Source organism: Ochotona princeps, unplaced genomic scaffold (assembly GCF_030435755.1).
Source record: "Ochotona princeps isolate mOchPri1 unplaced genomic scaffold, mOchPri1.hap1 HAP1_SCAFFOLD_2770, whole genome shotgun sequence".
NCBI lineage: Eukaryota > Metazoa > Chordata > Mammalia > Lagomorpha > Ochotonidae > Ochotona > Ochotona princeps.
Window position 1 is genome coordinate 7,779 of NW_026701467.1, and position 26,903 is coordinate 34,681.

Genomic DNA, 26,903 nt, shown 5'->3' on the forward strand with positions numbered 1-26,903 from the left:
TCAAAACGTGTAGAACTCGAAGTCACGATCATGCTTTCGGACATGCGCTTTCCATCCCTTCTCGAAGTCCTTGGAAAGAACCACATATCTGCATCATCACAACCAATTCGCGCACACAAGCACGGCGACAGATAACCGACTCGCACACCCGCGCGCACAGACATGTGCGTTTTCTTCGATGCGCCTGCGTGTGTGGGTGTGCGTGCGTCGTTCGCGCTGCATCACGCAGAGGGGGGGCTCTGACTATGACATACACATGTTCACATAAATTGATGTGTATGTCGCCGTGCTACACGCACACAGATACCCCACAAGCGTGTAGCTGTCAACACGTGTCTGCTTGTAGACGTAACACAGCCACGCAGATGGACGCCGTCACACGTTCATATTCTCGTAGGGAGACATCATCTCCATAACAAGCAAGTCGCGTCTTTCCACCCAGCCAGTGTCTCACTAGAAGAACAAGCTGTGTGTTTCTTTCCACCTGCCTAGCGGACATCGAAAGCATAAACGTACCTATTTACATACATATGTATATATAGATATATACAGATATATGTATATATGTATATATACACATGTACATACATATATATACGTATATATACGAAGTGTGTGGACATAAAGCAAAGGAGATACAGACTCACATATACCTACATACACAAGCACGGAAACAAACGGAATTAGACAAACACACACGCAAGCACACACAGAGAGACGTACACACAAAGGCCCACGCACACACACCCACGCAGGCAGGCGCAAAGAAGAAAACGCACGCACAACCCACTTAGATACACATACACACACACATACACAAGTTTTCAGTTGAGAGCACCTACAGGAGCCAAGATACATACACACACACATATGCAAACGATCTCACACAGCTCACTTAGATACACATACAGACACACACACACACAGAGGTTTTCGGTTAGAGAGCACGTACAGGGGCCTGACACATAGATACATACACACATATACACATATATACATACATAGATACATACATATATAAATACATAGACAGATACACACATAGGTACACAGATACATAGATACACACATATATAGATACATGCATACATACATACGTTCTCACACACTCCAGTAGATACACTTACACACACCCACGCACACGTTATCATTTTGGAGAGCAAATATGTAACCGAGCTTTGAAATGCTTTCGAACTGATGGAGTGTGTCCCCTACCCCTTCTTCGAGAGAAATTCCCAACCACCATATATGCGTTTGCTGTGTTGGTACATGATATAGATATAATACATACATACATACACACACACACACACATACACATATATATATGTATATGTATGTACAGATACAATATGTATATATATATATATATATTTTATAGTTCCCTGTGCTTTGCGGAAAATGTCAGTAAACATACACGTTTGCTCTACTGCTGTATGATGCAAGTGCCATGTATATAAGTTTGACATAGATGTGTATACAACCGCAGAGAGAGGCTCTCAAGGAACTATGCCTCTAGAAGGGGACTAACACATTTCTACGTATACGACAGCAGTCGCACGACCCTATCTGCATGCAACGAAACGCTTTGCCACCACCTGCGTGCGCACACGTGTACGCAGTTGGAGACACGGCAGAAGGTGTTGTATGCAGCCAAATACGAAATGTATCATTTGTCATACAAATGCGGCCGCAACTTTTTCTTTTATCAGTTCTATACATCCTCCTCTTGCCTTCTTACCAATATTACTACTACTACTAATAACACTATTCTCATAACGTGCGCAAAAATGCATGCCGTGCTGCATGCCCGCTCTCCTTCACATGCCTCCACGGCAGATGAGCATTCATGACTCTTGCGCAAGACGCCCGTTTTAAAATTCGCTGTCTTACTAGCTCTCTGTGCAAACCTCTTCGATGCCACCCACAACACGTCTGTGTAGCTCTCTTTACGGTCGGCATACTGCAAACGGGTGCATGCGTACACACGGCGACTTACATTCAACCCCGTATCAGCACTAGTGAGTGTCCATATTCAGTCACGTAGACACGATGCATGCGTACGCGTAGAACACTCACACACTGTCACACCATATATGTGTGTGTGTGTACCTTCATTTTCACGTCGCCGCCACATAGCCGCACATACAGTGGTCCTCCACTTTCGTCACACACGTGCACTCTAGTACTACTACTACTGTACATCTATTGGCCATTTACCTCCTCCTATTTATACACATATATATATATACACACAATGTACTAATACTACTACTACTACTATATGTGCAGTGACCCTTTAAAGCCCTCATATATACATATATACATATACGCAGCCTACAAGTACTATACATGCAGTGGCTCTCTAGATCCCTCTCGGATCTATATAGATATACAACCAGCTTCTACTACGACAACATATGCAGTGGCCCTTTGGAGCCCTCCTCATATATACATATATACATATATGTATATACAACCTACCAGTACTATATATGCAGTGGTTTTCTAGATCCCTCTAGTTTATACAGATATACAACCTACTACTACAACTACATATGCAGTGGCCCTTTAGAGCCCTCATACATACATATATATACACATATATATATATATATATACAGCCTACAAGTACTTACTATATAAGCAGTGGCTCCCTAGGTCCCTCATTTCTATAGAGATATACAACCTACTACTACTACTATACATGCAGTGGCCGACGCCATATAGATACAGCCTCCTACTACTATATATATATATATACGCAGTGGCCCTCTAGCTGCGCCTGCACTCAGAGAGACGGCTCTATTATCTACACTCGCACATATACACAGAGTCACACTTGCATCGCTATGTGTGTGAGACTCCGAGTACTCTAGAGAGAAGATTCACAGCACACTCAAACAGCAACGGTGCAAAGACACACGCAGCCAACGCAGCCTCGCAAATACAGCGAGACGACATATGGTGATAATAAGACGGTAATGAGAGAGCGCTACAGCAGCAACAGCAACACCGAGAGCAGCTACAGCAACACGAGCTACAGCAGCAACAGGAATACAAGGGTACTACTTAGAAACAAAATGAACGACTGACACAGTATTGGGAGTACAACAAACAATACAAATTATCGCGTACGCAAGGTTTGATTTAGTAGTAACAACGGCGGAAATATCGTTATGCACAGCGACCTAGCTTGCTTTCTCTCGCCCCCCCCCCTCGCCCTTATGTACCCTTCTTCCTTATAGTTTACCTGTTCTTGCGTACAGCCTGCATGCCCGCTTCCTGACATATTGCAGCTATGTCTGCTGCTGACACTTTCTCCGGTCGGGAAACATCTGATCAGTATCACCACATACACAACAGCACATACACATACACACATATACGCAGTGCACGTATATATAGGTATATATGTATATATACCACTTTCTATGCTGTCAACTATTAACAAATATGTCACTGTATATACACTAGGCGAAAATTTGCATGCACGTACATACTTGTTAGTGCTACTAGACAAGTATAACTGTATCTCTCTGTATATACATACATATAAATATCTAGTGCCCAGAATGGTTAATACATACATACGCCGAGAGGAAAGGTACATATACGTATGTATATATATGTATATATGCTGGATTACGAGATGCATATATACATATTTACATCGGTGCTGGGAGATGCTGCAACTCTCTCTCTCTCTCTCTATATATATATATATGTACGTGTTTGTGCAGGAGAACAACTTGCATGTATATGTACACACATATATATGTATGTGATGGAGAAGTGAATAGATACACGTCCGTAATTCTACACATACGCGTATATTAGGTATATGTATATACATTATATATACGAAGAATAACCTAAAAGAGATAGCTTGTGTCGGCAATGTACAAACCCCTTTTCGTAGCATGTACATACAAACACACATACGTATACAAGAGCTCTGCCTGCACACAATTACCCTATTGTGATGATGATGATGGCAAGTGACGCCGTATGAATGCAGTGAAACGACACAAGTGGGTCCTATTCGTAGCACCTACGAGAACATATGACTATGCATGCAACCACCCAAGGGTTGCAATCACGCCGGTAGTGAAGACTGCTCTATTCTGTTTTCTTACAATCTTCTAAATCCACTTCATCAGATAGGTTCATTTTGGCAGTGATCGTTTGAAAAATTAGTCGTCGCTGTCTGCGATCGGGTAAGGGGAACTCAATCTTCCTGTCCAAGCGGCCTGGACGCAGAAGTGCTGGGTCTAGTGTATCAGCCCTGTTCGTTGCCATTATGACCTGCATTTTGCATGCACATGCCAATAATACAATAATACGCCTCAATACATACACTTCTGTACATCCCTACACGAACACACATACCCCCACACAACTCTCCAGAAGGCGCACGCCAACTCTTCGATATATGTTTTTCTAGACCCGAAAAAACACCCATTCAATGTTTTCCTTGTTACACATACACACACACTTACACACACAGACACACGGGGGGCAGCATGCATATAATCGTTACATAGCCAGAGACAGACAGACAGACAGACAGACACACAAACACACACACACATACACACATACATACGCATACGCACATGAAGAAACACACGCGCACGTACACACGAACTCTGAATCACAAATTAGCGTCGATAGCGCCTCACAAACATGGATGAGAATGTGGGGATGTGTCAGCCGATATAAACACACGCGAGAGACCCAGTAGCAGAACGCTCCTCAGAAATACGCTAACCAACCGCAGCTGCAACAGCAGCAGCAACTGCAAGATGTATCCTATGTTCACAGTCACTTTCTTCACTGACCGTAATAATGTACATCAGCTAACATCGTCATACTTCCTCTCACAGTCGTCTCATTGTCACAACCCCACAAATGTATGTATACACTAACATCTTAATTTCACAGTTGTTGTTACCCTCCAGTCATATAAATATACACATATACGTATATATGTTCTCACTGTAAGAGTCGGTAGTGATTCGCATAATATATATATATATATACATGGCTCTACTTTCCACGTTACAGGGTGTCAATGCTATATATATATGTATATATATAGACACATAAGGTATATGTCTGAAAGCTCAGAACACAAGTATTGCTTTATTACAGCCACATATAGGTATGAATATGTCTCTCTCTATATATATGTATATACACAAAGTCACACATCAGAAGCAGCATTAAAGCCACGTATACAAGTATATCGACTATCTAGATAGTCTTATATATATGTATATATATTTTAACAGTCGTTGGTGCGTCCTATGCATGTACATTCATATACATATATTTTATATACATAGTTCTATTCTTAAGTCGCACGGAGTTTAATGCTACGTGTATGTATATATATATATACACACAAATAAACGAACCCGTCCTTCACAGTCGTAGTTGTCTTACAACTACCTTAACATACGATACATATACACACATTTATATATATATACATAGAGTCACACATGAGAAGTATGATACTACATATATATATACATACACATAAACTCATACACGAGAGGCAGAAGACCACATATATATATATATATACATATGTATATATATACACACATAAAGTCATGCATGAGAAGCAAAACACTACATACATATACATATATATATGAAGTTATACATGAGAAGCAAAATACCATTATTATAGCCACGTACACAAAATACTATTTTTATAGCCGCGTGTACAAGTACTCTGTCTGTACATATGTGTGTGAGGTTACCTTGACTGTAGTTGTCTGATCGAAGCCATCCATTTGATTGAGGAGTTCCAGTAGAATTCTTTGGACCTCTCTGTCTGCTCCTGTCTGTGCGTCAAATCGTCTGCAGCAACAAAGGCGGTCCACATACAAAAAGAGAAACCGTTCTTCCAAAAATGCATGCATGTCTCAACGCCGGTATGTTTGTTCAGTGGTGTGCCTTCCCACGGAAACACATAGACACATAAACATATGCTAATTAAATAGATATATACTCATACGTAGTTATACATGTTAATATATTCTTCATATATATATATATATACAGGTATATATATATACATATGCATACACTCTCTTTTTCGAAATAAATAATAATTATACATGTTAATATATTTTTCATATATATATATGTATGTCTATACACGTGTATATATATATGCATATGCATACACTCTCTTTTTCGAAATAAATAATAATTATACATGTTAATATATTCTTCATATATATATATATATTGTCTATACACGTATATATATATATATATATACATATGCATACACTCTCTTTTTCGAAAACACGGATTTACAAATATATCTTTCTACATGCAAGGTATACACACATATACGCACACACAAGTATATATATATATATACTTACTTGTAGATATACGTGCATATATTCTGCTTATTTTTATATATATACATGTGCATACACTCTTTCCTTCAAGACACGTATATACACAATATATCTATATACATTTAACTATTCCTACGTGTAGATATACATGTCTACATATGTACTTATATGTATACATATACATATATACCTTTATATATGTACATATGCGTGTGTATATATGCTAAGCAGCAGAAACAGAAGAAAATGAACTGCGGGAGAATGCACGCATGTGCACACACGACAGGAACCGTTCAGATGCGCGAAGACACCCTCTATGTCCAGACGGCCTGTACTCTCCCCTGCCAACCCGCCCCTAAAACCTCTGTTGGGAACACATGTACACTATAAAAGGTGACAGCTCGAACATATATATATATTACATGAGCGCGCATAACCTGCAGCAGATGCTCAACAGATATATCTGTGTATCTATCTGCCTGTCTATCTTTCTCTCTCTGTGTATATTCGCTTATTAGTATTTGTACACCTGGAAGTTCATAAACACGTATGTATATATACATATATGTATTGCGCATATTATATATATGCGCATGTTGGTCTCTATTTACGTGTTTATGTATGTAGAGCGAGCCAGATCTTGTTTGCGTGAGGTCGACTGGCTGCGAGAAGTGTACTCGTCTAGAGACAAGTACGCGTGTGTGTGTAGGTGTATGTGGGCCGATGACGGAGAGCCGCATAAGCAGAGAGGGTGGAGACGAACTGTCGAAATCAATGGACTGCATGCACACATGTTCATGAAAAGGAACGATTCTTCGTGCATTTCATATCATGTCTGGCCTCCACTCTCTTACTCCTCCTCCTCCTCATGCTTCTTGTTCTCATTCACCCTGTCTGGCAGCAATATTAATACTATATACGTAGCATGAAGAGGACGAACGCTGGAGTAGAAAAAGATCTACAGTGAGGGTACCTGCAAAAACTTCACTAGCGCGTGTGTGTGTGAGTGTGGGGTTGAAGATGTCCTTTCCTTCTAGGAGAGCAGTCGTTGTAGAAACGGTGGCACGTCATTATATTGAGTCGTGAGCAAAGAAAGAACGATAGGGAAGGAGGGACGCAGGGGAGAGCGGCGATGGGAAAAATGTGAGGGCGACTTGAAACGGGAGGTGAAGGCAAACACTTTTTCTACACAGCGCGTACAGACAGTGGCTTCATGCATCTAAAGAACAGCCACACGAGAGAGCTAGAAAGAGAGACAGAAAGAGAGAGAGAAACATCATTTTCGTAGAGAACGCATGAATTACGGGAAAAGGGGTGTTTGCTGTGTGTGTGTGTGTGATACTGACTTGGTCGCAATGGCATCAACTTCATCAATGAAAACGATTAGACGGCGAGTTTTCTCGTGCCTGTAGAGAGAGAAACACATACATACATACGTAGATACATACATACATACTGCTGCAGCAGCAGCAACACCACCACCAGCACCCTAGACACACTAAAAATATTGGGGTCGAAAATGAGTGGACTAACTGTACAGGGAGTACAGTACATGCAAAGAACGATTATAATGCATGCAGATTGAGTACAATATATATGAAGCATGAGCACCCTGTTCAATTAAAAAGAAGGGGAAGCAAAAGCGTGGCAGGGTGAGTAATACTACAGTAATGAAAGTAATAGCAGTGCTTAACAATGCAGCACCGCAGCGTCGTAATACTGACAGCAACAACAGAGCAGTCTGATGGAAGCATCAGGGAGCTCTGTATGAGCAGCAGCAGCAGCAGCAACAATGTACTAGCACACCAGCACAGCCCAATACAGAGACAGCAGCAGCAATAACAACACCAGTACAGCATGACATAGACAGCAACAGCACCAAGAACTGCAGTACAGCATAACATATAGATAGCAACAGCAGAGCAGCATCGCAGCAAAATATACACAGCAACACCAGCAACAGCAAGTGCAACATACTACATAAGCAGCAACACAAGCAACAGCAGTACCGCATAATACGGACAGCAACAGCAGCAAAAGCAGTACAACATAATGCAGACAGCAACAGCAGTGCAGCATAACATATACACAGCAGCAGTAGCGGTGCACAATATAGACAACACCTGCGGTGCAGCATAATACAGAAGACAGCCACATCAGCGACAGTAGTACAGTGGAATATAGGTAAAGCAGTGCATCACAGCATAATGGATAGAGAGAGCAACAGCAGCAACACAATAATATAGATAGCAAGAGCAGTGGTGCGGAGTAATAGATAAACAACACTAGGCAACAGCGATACCGTGCACTATAAATAGCAACAGCAGTGCAGCAGCAGAGTACAACAGGTAGCAACAGCATTGCAACAATGCAGCACCAGAGCGCGGTACCACCAGCAGCAGCAGCATGTGAGCAGCCAAACCGCAGCAGCAGCACCAGCACAGCATTATCAGACGGGAAAATAAGGGCAACAGGTGACATCAACAGAAACAGCATCAGAGAGAGAGAGAGAAAAAAAAATAATCAGCACGTCATGGAGCAGCAGCGTGGTAGAAGAGATCGACAGTTTTACATGCAGAGAGCCACCCCGAAGGACATGACGCAACAGAAGCCGCACAACTGAGATGCAGCAGGAGAGCGTCTGCAAAAAGCAGCTGCAGCAGCGCTAGCAGAGTAGCAACAAAACTTTATGAAACTTAGCACAGCACCTTTTTCTTGCAGAAGAAGCAGTGGTAGTTGCTGCTGTATTTGATAGTACTCAGCATGTATCCAGCAGAAGACGCAGCAACAGTAGCAGTAGTAGTTATGGATAGTATTCAGCACCTCTAGGAGCAGAAGACGAAAAAGAAGAAGAAGAAAGAGCTCCAGTTATAGAGGAGAATTACTACTACTAGTAGTAGTGATATTTGATGGGACTCAGCAAATCTAGCAGCAGACGAAGAAGCACCAATAGTTGTTGCTGTACTTATAGTACTCAGCACCTCTCGCAGCAGCCCACTCTCATCATACAGACAATCGCTCCAGCAAAGAAAGACGTACAGGGAAACAGATACAAACGGGAGGACACTCCTCAGCATAGAGCGCCACCTGGAGAAGAGGTAGCATTAGCAGTAGAAGTAGCTAATAATGTATAAAGCCCAAGAGATCACGCTCCACAATACATATATAAACTGTGGAAGAGCACCACCTGCAGAAGAAGAAGCAGTACTACTAGTAGTAGTAGTACTAGTATCAAATAAAAAAAAAGCGGGGGCACCACACAGCGCACATATACATACATATGTATATACATCTTATATACATATATATTTATACTGTAGCACAGTACCACCTGCAGAAGCGAGGGGACCACACAGCATATATATATATATATATATACATACACATAATATACATACATACGTATGTATATACATACATAGTTGTATTGTAGCAGAGTACCACCTGCAAAAGAAGCAGCACTAGCATAGTACTAGTTGTTGACATATAAAGAAGAGAGGGCGCTTCACAACATATACATTTTTATGTATATATAGTAGGAGAGCACCTCCTCCAGAAGAAAAGAAGCAGTACTACTACTACTACTACTAGTAGCAGTAGTAGTAGTAGCTCTCAGTAGCAAAAAGCTACGGCACCCCACAGCATATATATATATATATATATATATATGTATATATATATATATATATATATATATACACACATAGTACCAGAGCACCACGTGCAGAAGAAGCAGCACTACTACTACAATTAGTAGTAGTAGTAGTAGCAGTTACTAGTGACTTTGAGCGCCTTTCCTGAAACGGCGCATTTCGCTTTAGAAAGACGCTTCTGAACAGCCAAGATACAAGTGGGAGACTATTTAGACGTAGACGAGCCAACGTCTTTTCGAAGAAGCTCTAGCAGAAAAGGATAGGCACATAATTTATCTGCATCTGTGGGGCGTTTCCCCTGTAGTAGCACCAACATGAAAACACATATAACAAAGCGCCGCCTCCGTTTTCTTCTGTTGCAGCTTCAGCACAAACAGCACTAGAAGCCCAAGATGACTGCTCTTCGTTCCATAGTGACCTGCAGTATTACATCATCTCTCTCTCTATATATACATACATGCACAGCAAGAGGACACTCCCTCCTGGTAAGACCAAGAGAAGTATGTAAAAAGCACACAACACGAGCCACTCGTTCCTGATATGACTCCAGTACAGCGTATGTAGACCTCTGTACAAGGAATCGCTGCTCTACTGTCAGCGCATTAACGACAGCAGCAATAATATAACATCACCACTAAAGCAGCACAATTCAACATAAAACAATTTATATAGGAGCACAGTTTACCAATAATACTACTCTACAGCAGTACAGATTACCAGTATTACAGCAGCACAATCCCCAATACTACTACAGGAGCACAACCTACAGTTCTCTGAAAGCACCATCTATCAATACTATACTAGAACAACCTAGTGATATACTATATATAGCAGTAGAATATATCAAAGCTACATCAACACAATCTACCCATACTAATGTAGCAGTACATTCTTCCAGTACTATAGCAGAGCACACTGTACCAATACTAATATAGCAACTCCATGTATCAATACTAGAGCAGAGCACAATCTACCGATACTAATATAGCAACTCCATCAAGCAATACTAGAGCAGCGCACAGTCTACCAATACTAATATAGCAACTCCATCTATCAATACTATAGCAAGAACAACGTAGCAATACCTCAGCAGTACAATCTTCCAATACAACAGGAGAGCAATCCAGCAATACGACTGAAGCACCAATATAGTAACGATATAGCAGCAATCTATCAGCATTATTAAAGCAGCAATATTAGTCACTAATATACGGGAGCAATTCAGCAGTAATATAGTTACCCCATACTATATAGCTGCACTTGAGCAATACTATAAAGCTGCTATCTAGCAATACTACACCAGGAATTCAGCAATAAATTCACGGGAGTTATTTAGCAATAGGATATTAGCAGTTTACCAATAATATAACAGCACAACAGCGATTATAATATAGCAATATCAATACAGCCACAATGTAGCAATAGTAATAGTGATGTAGCAACAATTGATTGCAGCAATATAGCAATAGTAATACAGCAGCAGTAGTGTATATACATATAGCAACAAGAGTAATATGTAGCAATAGTTATAGTAATGTTGCAATAATACACAGTAGAGCTATAGCATTAGTAATATAGCAATAGTAATACAGCAATAGTATAATAGTTATGTAAGAGGAGGCTTACAAGTCTGAAGACATCTCGCACCATGCGTGGCCCTTCACCCAGATATTTTTGTACGAATTCACTTCCAACAACACGAATAAATGTTGCAGTAGTATTATTTGCAACTGCTTTTGCAAGCATTGTTTTGCCTGGAGAATGAATCGAACAATAATATCCAGAAATAGAGACAGCGAGCCCCATCAGCCGCGTGGCGTCTCATCGATGCACAGCGAGCAGCACAGCGTAACCGTAGAAATGCAGTCACGCACAGCAGCCCACAAAATATGGAGAAAAGAGCAGCAGCACAGAGGCATTTTCTTCATGCACAGCAGCTAGCTGCAGAGAAACCGAAAAGCAGCAAGAGGAATTTTCTAATACGCAACAGTCAACTGAAAGACACAAAAAGACAGCAAGGCACTGCTAATATAGACAGCAGCAGCCAGTTACAGAGAGATATCTACAGTAGGGGTGCATAGGCACACCAGGAGAGAGGGGCACATATACGCAGAATTCAACTACAAGCCAACAGCGTAATTGGGAACCAGCTGTACCTTACACTATTATATAGTTTTGACAGGTAATCAATGAAAGAGAAAACGGCGTGATAACGACAGAGAGTACAACAGAAACGTATCAAAAAAACCATGCCACCCCGCCGTTCACTAGGCTATTAGTACTAGTAGTAGTGGTGATCGTAGTAGTAATAATGCTACTAGTATGACTGCCAGTATCACTACCCATACGACTATCATACACGAGTACTACTGCCAATACTACTACTACTATTATTACCACTCCTATTGCTACCAGTACTACCCCGCATCACGCAAGTACCGTCAATATTAGGACTGCTTCTACTAGTACTATCACTATTACCCATCATCATACGCTAGTACTAGGAGTATTCCTCCTCCTCCTCCTCCTACTTGTACTATTACACGAAACTCCTACCACTTCTTTGAATGTCAGTACTACCCCTCATGATGCATTAGTTCTACGAATGCGACTAATAATAATACTACTACTATCACACGTAGCAATACTACTAATCTACTCCTATTACTATCAGTACCGCCCCGCATCCCACTCCCTTCATCACAATCGTACTGCCAGTACCACTACTACTACTACTACTACTACCACTAGTGATACTACCAGCAGTACTACCCCTCATCGTACCAACACTCCCAATACTACAATTCCGACACCAACTACTACCACTACTACTACTACTACTACTCCTATTACAAGAGTAGTCTGCGGCCACTGGACTCCTACTCAGCCCCTCCTCTTCTTCACCCCCCCAACCATTGAAAAACAAACATTTCCTATAGAAGCATACAGTATTAGTAGTCGTAGTAGTGCCTCTCCTATGCAGCTTCTCTAGTGTAGCTGTTTTCGCTGACGTTGACGGTGCGAGGAAAACAGAGAAGACTTGTATATGCTGTCTTTTTCACAACGCAGTAGTCATCCTTCCCTCTTGTGCTTCTCATAATGTTGGAACGCACGTGAAGAAGCACATACACTTATATGCAGACATAAACCTACATATACATATATACAGACAGATTTAACCGCACATATATATATGTATGACATATACATATAGAGTTGCGCAAAGTACGTTTATAAATTTAACCCGCCTTTGCACATTTGCACGACTATCACGCAGGAATTATCTCTTTTCTTGAACCTGAGTTCTCCGCGCCACAGCCGACTCAAGTCGAGGCGAAGTGGAAGGATACTAATAATGAAGCCAACAGATACATATATATATGTATATACACTCGGAGACAGAGAAAAAGTGACAGACACACTGAGACGAGAGATGTAAGACAACGGTAATTTCTGTATTTGTATGTATATGCGGAAAGACAACAGATATCAGAAAACACCACTGCCCTATCTAGAGAGGCCCCCGCACTCGGTGCGTTCACACACGAAGACCCTTATAAGTCACTGCATGCAACCGCATTAAACTAACCCCTCGTTCTGACTGATATCTAATGAAAGCCCATGCATCTCTATCTACACACATATGCATACACAGATAGAAAAATATATATATACACATATATGCATTTGTAGAGAGAGAGACACACACACACAGAGGTGCGAGGGAAGCTTCATAACAGCCATGTATACACATACATATATGTATATATGTATGCCTATATGTATTCAGAGAGGAGGAAAGCATCCTGTCAGCCTCCATATTCTGTACATGGGAAGAACAAACAGGCGCACCCATGTATGATGTGTACTGCCTAGTCATGCACACACATATACACATACACGTGCACACACACACACACACACACATATACACATACACGTGCACACACACACACACACATATACACATACACGTGCACACACACACACACATATACACATACACGTGCACACACACACACACACACATATACACATACACGTGCACACACACACATATACACATACACGTGCACACACACATATACACATGCATGTGCACACACACATATACACATGCATGTGCACACACACACATATACACATGCATGTGCACACACACACATATACACATACACATGCACGAGCATACATAGGTAGAGTTTGTGAAGTTCGTGTGTGCTTAAGTCTTTTAACTGCTGACGTATGTATTGTGTATGTACTTAAGTCAAAGGGAGGGTCAGCTGTGAAACGCTTCTTTCCAGCCACCGGGTTTATACGATGTATTATTTTCTTCAGATAACAACGTGGAGCGAGACAATCTCTGAGGAGTACAGTATGACAGGGAAGTTGTGATAAATAATACATATATAGTAACTTAATGTGCTGTGATACATAATATATATACAGTACTCTATTGAGCTGTGATATGTAATATATACATACCTCTACATAGTACACTATTAAGCTGTGATATGTAATATATATATATATAAACCTCATTAGGGGTCCTATATGATACATATGTAGTAACCTAGTAAGCTGTAGTAAGTAATACATATATAGTAACCTGATCAGGTGTGATATATAATACATATATAGGAATTTAATAAGCTGTGATATATATCGTACATATATAGTAACCTGATCAGGTGTGATATATAATACATATATAGGAATTTAATAAGCTGTGATATATATATCGTACATATATAGTAACCTGATCAGGTGTGATATATAATACATATATAGGAATTTAATAAGCTGTGATATATCATATACAGGAACCTAATAAGCTGTGATAAATAATACATAGATAGCTACATGACATATATGTAGAAACGTAAGTAGGACGAGCCGCTAATGCTGTCTCTGATTTATTAGTAGCAATAGCAGTAATTCCAAAGAAAGGAGACATACACTAGTAGTATTGGTGATAGTAGTTAGACTAGTATTTATATGGGCATTTCTCGTCTTAATAGCAGTAGTACGAGGAGGAGCAGTAGTAGTATTAGTAGGAATGGTAGGAATAGTAGTAGAAAGAATAGTGGATGTAGTGTGAATAGCATTATCTATCTCTCATGTCCCTGCAGCACAAACACGTGTGTCTTAACCAGTGCCCAAGGCCCATACAACGAAACTCTACTAGCAGCCGTAGTAGTGTAACAAATGTGTCGCTAGTATTAGTAGTAGTAGTAGCTGTCGTTGTTGTATTGCTAGAAGTAGTAGTAGTAGGAGTGGCAGTAGTAGTGATTTTGACGTAGTAGGAGGAGGAGGTGGAGCAGCAGTAGTATAGATAGAAGTAGTAGCAGGAGTGGCACTAGTACTTACAGAAGAAGCAGTGGGAGGAGAAAGAGCAGTAGTAGTGATACAAGTAGTAGTAGGAGGAGCAGTAGTAGTGATGGAAATAGTAGTAGTGGGAGTAGAAGTAGTAGTGATATAAGTAGTAGTTACAGTAGGAGGAAGAGGAGTGGCAGTAGTAGGAGGAGGAGATGTAGTAGTGATAGAATTAGTAGTAGTAACAGGAGAAGAAGTAATAGTGATGGTAGTAGTAGTAGGAGTAGTATTGATAAAAGTAGTAATAGTAGGAAGAGGAGTGGCAGTAGTAGTCATAGTAGTAGTAGTAGGAGTAGCACTAGTATTGATAGAAGTATCAATAGTAGTGTTGGGAGTAGCACCAGTAGTGATAGAAGTAGTGGTAGTATTAATAGGAGTGGAAGAAAGCTAAGTAGTAGTAGTATGAAAGAGAATATAAGTCCCTGCATAAACAAGTGTACTGGGACCCATGCCTAAGAGTCCATATGGAGTCGTTTATTATACAGAGAACCCGTCAGTGAAGGTGGTCCTACTAATAGTGTAGCAGTAGTAGTAGTAGTTAGTAGTCGTAGTAGCACTGAATGTAGTAGTGGGAGTATATTAGTAGCAGTAGTAGTAGTGACAGCAGTGTGAAAAAAAAGACAAAACCCGACAAGTATATGCATGCACAAGTGTACATATGTATTTACCAGTGCCTGGGGGCCCATACAACAGCACGCCTGTTGGTGGATCAATACCAATCTGCTGATACAACTCCGGGCACGTCAGAGGCAGCTCCACGGCTTCTCGTATTTCCTGCTTCTGAATATCCATACCACCGATATCCTGTGTGTGTATATGCGCAGCAAACATCGTCCACCCTTATCATTATTTACATAATCTAGGGACACGATTATGCAAGCGCGTTCACGATATTAAAAATATATATATGCAGATATATATACATATATATATACCTTTACACATACACTCTACTCCATGTGGGTTATACACATGCAAACAGACACACACACACACACAGGGATATACGTGCACACTACAACACATGTCATACAGACAGACAGACACAGACACACAGACAGACAGACACAGGCACACAGACAGACAGACACAGACAGACAGACACAGACAGACAGACACAGACAGACACACAGACACAGACACATGTATGTGTACACACTCCAACATGTGTCATGCATTTCCGATTGAAAATATCGCGAGAGTGACCATTCGTAATATCAAGAAGACATACACTCACAAGCATACAGGTATACACAGAGTACAGAGTACGGGTCATACCCAGACTTACACACACACACACTCACACTATAACATATACCATACATTTCCTGTCATTCGTATCACTAGAGTGAGCATCAATGATATCAACAAAGACACACACACACACACACACACACACACACCACATACACAGACGCGAATGCAGACATACACACATACTACAGCATATGTCTAACACACAGGCACATACACATGCATACACATGCACACTACAACATTCTTCATACAAACGCATATACACGTACACGCTACGTGCGTGTATGTATGTGTGTCACGCATCCCGAATATTCAACATCACTCCCGTGAAACATACAGACAGATGTACGGACACAAATACACACTACAAGAATTGTCTTACGGACACAGTTTCTAAGCAACTGCAGGTCTACCAAGGAGAGTGTGCCTCACCCACACACATACACACACACATATGCATATTGAGAGGGACAGGGCCAGGCGGTCTAGAAACATCATAAACGCTACTACTACTACTATCATCGCACGCAGAATTACACACACACACACGAATATATATACATGCGCACATACGCATCCACGCTCAATAATACGTGAGGACGCACACAACACTCATACGCGTATTATGTGGAGACGCGCACACATATATATACTCATACACCATCGCAACACACACACGTACACACACTGATATACGCACAAACATACCCACACATGTAATTTGCGCATATATGTATGAAGATATCACCACCGCCTTGTGTCCAGACAAGGGGTAGTGGGGAGTTGTAATTCGGGAATGAAGTGACCTTCTACAACTTGCGCAGACATTACAACGCCCACATGCCCATCTGTATATATGAAGTACATAACACATATAAACAATATGCAGTAGAGATGCACACACAAACACACACACACACACATGCAGACAGAGAGAGATACACCTAGCCAGACATAGACAGACAGGCAGGCACACACACACACACACACACATATATATATATATATACAGACACTCGCACACACACACTCGCACGCACACACACATGTATTTACACACACATACGCGCGCACACAGATACACACCCGCACACGCAGACGTTAGTATATATGTGCCCAATGCAGCATCAAGGCGGTCTCTACTATATATATATATACTACTGCACTGCATATACAGACACAATGACTCAGACGGAGCTGACTCCTCACTTTGTTAGCTTCCTCCAACCCTATAACACACTGTATTCCTACTACAACTATTAGTAATACTACTACAAGTACTAATACTGTAACATACCTGAGTACTATTGTTACTATTACACAACGCAATTATCGGACAACGTAGAGACTTTTTCCTAAGCAGCCTTTCGCCGGCACTTTGTAGTACCACAATATATCCTGATGACTCAAGCATATACACCAAAGCACGATTTTGACCCAGTAGGAGTAAAAACGCAGTGCTTTTTGGCACAAGAAAGCAGCCTCACTCCCGATAGTATGGGAGATGTAAAGGACACATTTCATATATATATATAACGCAGGAAGATGTGGATGAGAAGGTCCTTAGAAAACACTTAAAAGTTGAGCTGCTGTGTGCATGTGAACACACACACACACACAAATCTTTCATCGGATACAAATGAAAAAAAAAAAAAGAAAGGAGGGACAGACATATATCACACTCTGACGCAGTGTACGTGTATGCACCAGAAGCAACGTCAGTATCACGTATGCGGGAAAGTATTAAAACAACGAAAATGCGTGAACACCTTCGCAGTAGCCCTGACGCAAATCTGTCTTCTGACTTCACCGTACGCGCAGCATAAAAAAAAGAGCACATACTAGTACTACTACTACTAGTCGTAGTGGTATCTACGTAAGCGCGGAAAGGGAGGAAAACAGAAAGAAGCCAAGGAAGGTAATGAAGAGAGGAAAACAGCAAAGCTGAGTCCTTGAAACCTGATGCGTATATAAATGTTCGCGAAAGAAAAGAATCATAATCATAATTAAAAAATGGAAGAGAAGTAGTACGTACTGCGTAGGTAACGTCGGGTTTCTCTTGCAGTTGCAGCGTTTGTATGGTTGAGTCGGCTTCAGGGGGAAGGACGTCTACAAGCGAATGCGAATGCCGGTGGAGTGCCACACTGCAACCCGTCTTCAATAACTCTCTGAAAAGAAATGAGAAGAAAAAGAAGTATATATTTATCAGGAAACAGAACGCACTGCGGACGTCATTTACATATATGTATGAACACCTACTTATCCACTACACACAGCGCATATATATATATATGTATACAGAGAGAGAGAGAGATAGGGGAGAAAGAGAGAGCGGGTATACGTACGTTATAGCTGTATATATGTATATACACATGGATATATGTATATACGCACCATATGCATATATATATATATATATGTATACAGAGAGAGAGACAGAGTGAGAGAGATAGGGGAGAAAGAGAGAGAGCGTATATGTACGATATAGCTGTATATATGTATATACACATGGATATATGTATATACACATGGATATATGTATATACACATGGATACATGTATATACACACCATATGCATATATATATATATGTATACAGAGAGAGAGACAGACAGAGTGAGAGAGATAGGGGAGAAAGAGAGAGAGGGTATACGTACGTTATAGCTGTATATATGTATATACACATGGATATATGTATATACACACCATATGCATATATATACATGTATACAGAGTGAGAGAGACAGAGTGAGAGAGATAGGGGAGAAAGAGAGAGAGCGTATATGTACGTTATAGCTGTATATATGTATATACACATGGATATATGTATATACACATGGATACATGTATATACACACCATATGCATATATATATATATATATATATGTATACAGAGAGAGACAGACAGAGTGAGAGAGATAGGGGAGAAAGAGAGAGAGTTTATGTACGTTATAGCTGTATATATGTATATACACATGGATATATGTTTATACACACCATATACATATATATATATATATGTATACAGAGAGACACAGTGAGAGGGATACGAGAGAAAAAGAGAGAGAGCGTATAGGTACGATACAGCTATACACATATGTATACATGTATATATGTATATATGCATGTATGATTAATATGAAGCCATATCTTCTCAGAGGTGAACGAGAAGACTGAATTAGGGGGTTCAATATATCTGTAACACACAGAGCAAAGAAGAGAACAATTTACATTTACAACGCATATACGCGTTTACCGACATAAACGCACCCGTCTTCTACGTACATATAATACACAAACAATTTAGTCTCAACTTCAATGCGTGCATGCGCTTACCAATATATATATATATATATATACTTTTTCATTTATTAATATACCTGGAGTGTTAAGCAGTTCAAGCAGCGCACCTGCGCTTATGTAGACGATACGCACGAACTCTGCAACATGCAACGTTCCCAATCAGTACGGTACGAATGATACATGAAACTTTATTACCTACAGTGTCTATACATACGGCAAGCGCATATATATATAGTATACAAGGCATCTTGGTGCATACCGTATATATATACATATATATATACTTATATGGCAAGCGTATAGTAAATGGTAGTTCAGCGCGCAAAGTATATATATATTAATATGTATGTGGCACGCGGAGAAAGCACGACACAGTAGTACGTGCCGTATAAACATTTGGCAAGCGTATAGTACGTGGTAGTTTACTGCGTATCACCTAAATATATACATATACCATGCCTAGTACATATGGCAGTCTCGTACGTACCCGCCAATGCATATGTGTCTACATATACCAATATATATATATATTATATATAGATATGGCAAGCATGTAACAGACAGCAGTTAGCACGTCCCGCCAGCATGTATATATATGTCTACTGTTTAATGAATGGGGCCGTGTCAAGTACGTACCGCCTACATATATGGCAGGGGTCAGATACATGCAAACCAACTTGCATCGCCTCTGTAGGCGACGCAAATAATACATATATAGTAGTGTCGGATGTACTATCCATATGTATATATATATATCCTTATCTATGGCAAATGTCTACGTAGCAGTGTTGGAGGTACTATCTATATGTATATATATATATATATCCATCCGTATCTATGGCAAATGTCCACATAGCAGTGTTGGAGATACCTTCTATACGTAAATATATATATATATCTCTATCTATGGCAAATGTCTACATAGCAGTGTAGTAGGTACTTCCCACATGTACATAGATATATCTCTATCTATGGCAAACGTCTACATAGCATTGTCGTAGATACCTTCTATAAGTAAACATATATATATATATCTCTATCTATGGCAAATGACTACATCGCAGTGTAGTAGGTACCTACCACATGTACATATATATATATCTCTATCTATGGCAAACGTCTACATAACATTGTTGTAGATACCCTCTACATGTACATATATATATCTCTATCTGTGGCAAATGCCTACATAACCGTGTTGTAGGTACCTTCCGCATGTATATGTATCTATATATCTCTATCTATGGGAAATGCCTTAAACAAGTTTCAACATGTCCACGCTACGTCGCGTGGGTACACAGACTGACACCAAGTACCTCTCGCTGGTTGTGGGTATTTGTGCTGAAGATGAATGTCATATAAGAACAAGGATCTTCCGCAGATCGCTAGCAAGCATATCCACACTCTCACGTCCTCCACATCTACACTCAAAAATACATCGTGTGTCTAGGTGTGTCTGTCTGTGTGGTGGGTCCGCGTGTTTGAATATTCCCCACACCCACACATATGTGGGTGTCCGTGTACATAACTACGTGTGTGTGCATGTATGTGTGTAGGGGTGTTTCGTACCTATACATACGTATCTCTGTGTGTGTGTGTGTATGAACTTACACAGTGTCCAGGTCTTTCCGTTAACTCTGATTAGTCCAAATAATTTCTTGGTGCTTAGGATGTCTATCTTGCCGTGTTGAGTGTCTCTCTGTGTGTGTATGTGTGCACGTGCGTGTATCGTATGTGTATGTGTACGTATATACGTGTGTAAGAGCTTCCCTTCGAGAAAGACCCGTATATTATTAACAATAGAGAATATATATGTAAGTCCACCAGTACTTGCCTGTTGAGAGTGGAGAGAATGCGTACAACGTAGCTGCTGCCTGCAGTGCTGGCCACGATGCCTTCGTTGGCGCTTATCAACTCCATGAACTGTCCGATGACTAGAGGAACACTTTGTATGCGTTTCAATTCTTCACGAGCCCTATAATACTCTCTTTTCAAATTTTTTTGTTCATCTTTTATATACTCTTCCTGAGCGCCGCAAATACAGACAGGCACCACACACACAACATATATATATATATATATATATATACATGTTCCCACAGCTAGCATGGGGACGGAGATCCTGCACAGTATGCACACGTACACATAACTATGCATAATACACCCCATACAGTATCTAGACGGTATGGAGGCGCCCGTGCATTCAAACACATCCACACACACACACACACACATATACATATATATATATTTATACATAACATATACGGACGCACACGAACACACACACACGGCTCCACATACAGACACAGACAGATGCACACACAGATATACACAGACGAATACAGACGCAGACACACTCATAGACTTGAGTGCAAAGCCAGACACACACACACACACACATCTACACACATACACATACATACACACAAACATACACAGAGACACATACGGAGATATATACACACACACACAGAAAAAATTGTCTTGCGTTTGTCGAACAGCTGGGACGATAATGGTTGAGTACAGATGCACAGGGCGGGGGAGATATACCTATGCATGCGTGCTAAACACGGATTACAAAATTACATGAAGATTCAAACATACACACATGAATGCACGCGAGCGCAATATTCATGTATGATATGTCGCGAAAAACACAGACCCATACACACAAGCGCGATGTTCTACATGCCTCCTACTGAGCCCCTTGAAGCGCTTCCGTAGAGAGAAGGGCGTGCATATGTGTACGTCGTACATACACAAGCGCGGGCCCATACACCTAGAGAGGCAACCGCAAACGTGTACTTGCCAAAGCTACGTAAATAGTAATGCTATTCCCGAGGCGAAACAACGCCGACGGACACACGCACACGTACATGCACATACAGACATGCATACGTGCATGTGCTCATCCATATATACATATAGCAGTAGTAGTGTCTGCCCGAGAGACCGTGTATGTAACTGCTTCCCAGGCAACAGGGCAGACATATGTATCCGTATACACATGCACACTTCATCTACACACACATCTATGAGCAGTAGTGCCTGCAAGAGTATCAGGCATACTCCTAGGGCACAGAACGACTCGAATACATAGGAACGCACGCTGATACGCATACCGGTAGCTACGTACACATAATACAAATACTACGTGCATACACACATACGTACATACACATATATGCGCACACCCGCACATACATCTGCTTCCAGCCTCCTACGTGGACGGCAGAAGCCAGAAGCAAGCACACGTTAGACTTAGAGCGATGTAATGCGAGTAGGAGGGTAAGATTTCTTCGCCTTATATGAGTTTCTGTGTGTTACGTGCCAAAGTATTGTCTGCTTCCGCTTCTCTACTCATCAAGCCCGCTCTAGAAGAACACCGGTGTAAAGCAGATGTTCTTTATGAATATCTAGACCCTCAGGAAACACTCCAATAAATTTTAATATAAAAACTTACATTCCAACATCTGCTAACAGAGGCCACGTATAATGGCATTTCGTCTATGTGGTGATACTGTCTTCTGTGACTACCACGGTTCTTGGCACGACAGTGCCGTTTACGTCGAAAACACACGCTTTCTCATCCAATCGCATTCCTCAGCGTTAGCCGCTTACCATACTTGTCACTTACATGTGAACGAATCAGGTCTTCTCGTGAATGTATTTATTAGTGTCGTATTTTTCCTGACTGTGCATGTCAGACAATGAATGTATAGCACACACAGTACATATACTTATTTAAAGGAAACAGCCATTCTGTTTGCCTCACAAGGGCTGTACCTACCGGATTAGCGGGGCTTGTGGATAAACCCTAGCAGTGTCCGTGTGCGTGTGCGCCCCTGCGTGCATACTTGCATGTGTGTGCCTAAATTCATGTTGATTTCAACCTAAAATATACATATATGAGTGATTTTTATGTGCGTAGGTGCATGTGTGTTAGAGGGAATAGTGAATATGTATATCGTGTTTGGATTTCCCTTTCTCTCTATGAGGACCTAAGGGACGCCACCGAGTGTCTCGAAAAATTTTCACGCCCCTCCATTTCGATGCAAGTGACAACATGGGGATATGCACACGCACACACACACACACAAAGAAACGACGAGGCAGCAGGTCAGAAGGACGAGGAATCCAATTCGAGGCTCACAATCCTTTGACGCGTGCGTGTTGAGGTGACCACCTGCGGTGCTGGTTTCCTCTGAGAGTTTCACATGGGCTGTACGTTGCTAAAAGCCAACAACACACACGACTTGGAAGGATGTACTCTGTGTTAGGAACAGACACACTGAGAGGGGGGCTCGGAAGAATGTACACGGTCTAGAGCAGAATGAAAGGGGTGCAGATTATTATTTGTTTCCATACTACTATCATTCCCAGCACTTACCTGGATGTTTAGAAACTCAACTCGCTTCTGCAGAGCTTTCAGCTGTGCGTAGAGGTCTCGTGTGTGACGAACGGAAAACGGAGCATTTTCATCTACGCCTGCTGCCGTCGTCGTGGATGGATGTGCCTCTGAATGAAGAGGGGATGGCACCGGCCGCACAACTGCTGCTGCGGAACTCATCTTGCTGCACGGCGGGAGAGAAGACTGGCTGAGAGGTCGACGACTGTAGTATAGAAGAAGCGAGAACGGAAAGAAGAGTGATGCTGGGATGCGAACAGCTTACTATGAAGGCGAATTACAAAGCATGGGGGGGGGGTACAACGAATTTGTAACTCAAGAAAAAAGAGTGACGCAACACGGCGAACTCATGAAGCTCTTTGCCGACACCAAAACACTACTGTTTTGTTGGTGGGTACGAAGAGTGATGTGAGCATGAGAGGGGGAGAAGGGCACTGTGTGCTAAGCACTGCCACCACGTAGTACACGAAGATTCGAAAGGAGGTTACATACTTCTTAAAGACGAAGTTTACTCAATTTTAAGTCGGTAGCGTACGTCGAGGACTTGAGAGTCAGCGGCACGTGCTCCGAGGAGCCAACCGTGGACGAAAAAGAGCTACTGAAAAACAGAAGAGCTGTCTTGGTGAAAAGGAAGAAACCAGCGGAATTTACAAATTATATCTTCATGGCCAGTAACATCGAAAGGCCCCGCGCATTCAAGCATGAAAAAGAATTTTTGAAAGTTGAGCTAGTAACGGAAAATTCAGAAGAAGGCCCATATGTTTAAGTGGAAACAGAGTACTTGCACAACCGATGTCGACGCCGCAGAAGTCGCGAACAGAGTACTACTAGACGACAGAAGGCAAATAATTTCAGAGGAAGTGACAGACGCTCAGTCTCACCTCTCCTCAATGACACAGGGCATGGAGAAAGAAAATAATGCTAAAGGACCACGAAAAAGTGGACTTTTCAGCAACTGTGGTAGCTGTTCTGATAGCCCGTCTTTTATCACTGAGGGTTCTCCGGTAGACTGGCTGAAGCTTCGGCTGCAGAGCAAAGAATGCAGGGTCTCCGTCAAACTCTCTCTAACTCTGCGCACATGTTTGTCGGTCTCGTCAAATAGGCTCCCTTACCGTCCTGTCGCGGCACGATGTACCGCAGCAGAAGTCTGTGGCTCTACGTACTAGAAGCTTCGTGCAGCCGTCGCCGCTAAAAGTGTACACACGCAAACAGCTTTAGGACCTCCTCTCCTTTCGTATGACTTTTAATGACCCAGTGAAACCGTAAATAACACGTTCGTACCCCCGGTATGTACTCAACCCCGAAAAAGGGTGCTATGGGACAGAGATGCCACCTGTACGGCCCGGTCCACACAAACATCGTTGCATGCACGCACAGCCCTGGCGCAAAACGAAGTGCAAGTCTGTGCTATGCAATGGTGCGCAACTCTCATTTCAAGACAAGTCTCTTGACCCGGCAACGGCGTTGCGTTTTGTTTCTAATAATAGCACTGAGAGCAGTAATGCTTTGTCGTACAGGACGGGTCGCACCCGATTAACGGCGTATGTACGGACGAAGTGTGTCGTCAATTTTCGCCCCTCGCAACCCGGGAGTACCTACGGCTCGAAGCACAGCTACACTCGCTTTCGTTTACGTTCCTCGGGCTGAGAGACTAGCCTTTGCTGCAATCATACAATCTCATCAACAAGCAGACTGTTTCCACTGTCGCCACAGGACGCGTAATGCTGCTCTGGAGGTGATGCGGATAATCGAGAGAGACTGTATATATACCCTCCTTGAGAAGGCACAATTTTTCTGCTTAGATCTGGGCGCACTAGCAGAGGCCTTGCCCGCTCTTTTCTATCGAGTTCAGTGGTATGTAGATTCTTCTTCTTCTTCCACTCCGGTGTTTTACACGCAATCCGTTCAGATGGAACGGGACAGCATATAATATGCAAAGCTTACACTCACGAAACTATGGAGCATCTAGCCAGCATTTCACGAAGCGCCTAAATTGTGCGGTGGAGAAGTGACACATTCTACTGATGCGCCCGAAAGAAAATGGGCACTGACCAACAATGCAGGCTAAGGCTAATCACCGGCACAGGTCACCTGGTAATGAGTCAGACTACACGCATATGCAACCTTCAGCAAGTGCCTCGCACGCTGCTGAATAGAGTCTTTAGGCAAAATTCATGAGTAACACACCAGTGGCACTTGTGTCCTCAGATTGCTTCAGTTCTTCTGTAGTCATCTCTCACCGCTGTGCAGTTCCTATTCGCTTTATGATCCAAGTAAAGTCAACGAGCCACACAGCTAGCACACTGGTGTCAAGCCGATTTTCTTGTGTGTACAATTCACCTCGACTCCATGTGGCAACCTCTGGAAACACTACAGCGTCGAACCTTGATATGCGTTCGTATTCTTTGCGACGAACAATCGGCGTCCTTCTGCGACATGTCCCCTGTCCCCCATGTCCCCTTAGAACAGGCTGTCGTGTGGCAGACACACGACCGTTTGTCTAATGCCGT

At 41.8% G+C, this 26,903-nt stretch overlaps 1 protein-coding gene across 1 annotated transcript; it reads right to left on the bottom strand.

Annotated features, from left to right (window-relative positions):
* On the bottom strand, positions 1–26,831 carry LOC131479433 (uncharacterized). The gene is given in 14 exon segments (XM_058659937.1): positions 1–88; positions 3,254–3,338; positions 4,140–4,308; positions 5,778–5,877; positions 7,739–7,776; positions 7,778–7,798; positions 11,672–11,799; positions 16,090–16,225; positions 18,714–18,842; positions 21,813–22,007; positions 24,376–24,598; positions 24,929–25,011; positions 25,506–25,581; positions 26,734–26,831. Coding segments are annotated over 14 exon segments (1,569 nt in total).
* Between the last annotated feature and the right edge of the window lie 72 nt (positions 26,832–26,903).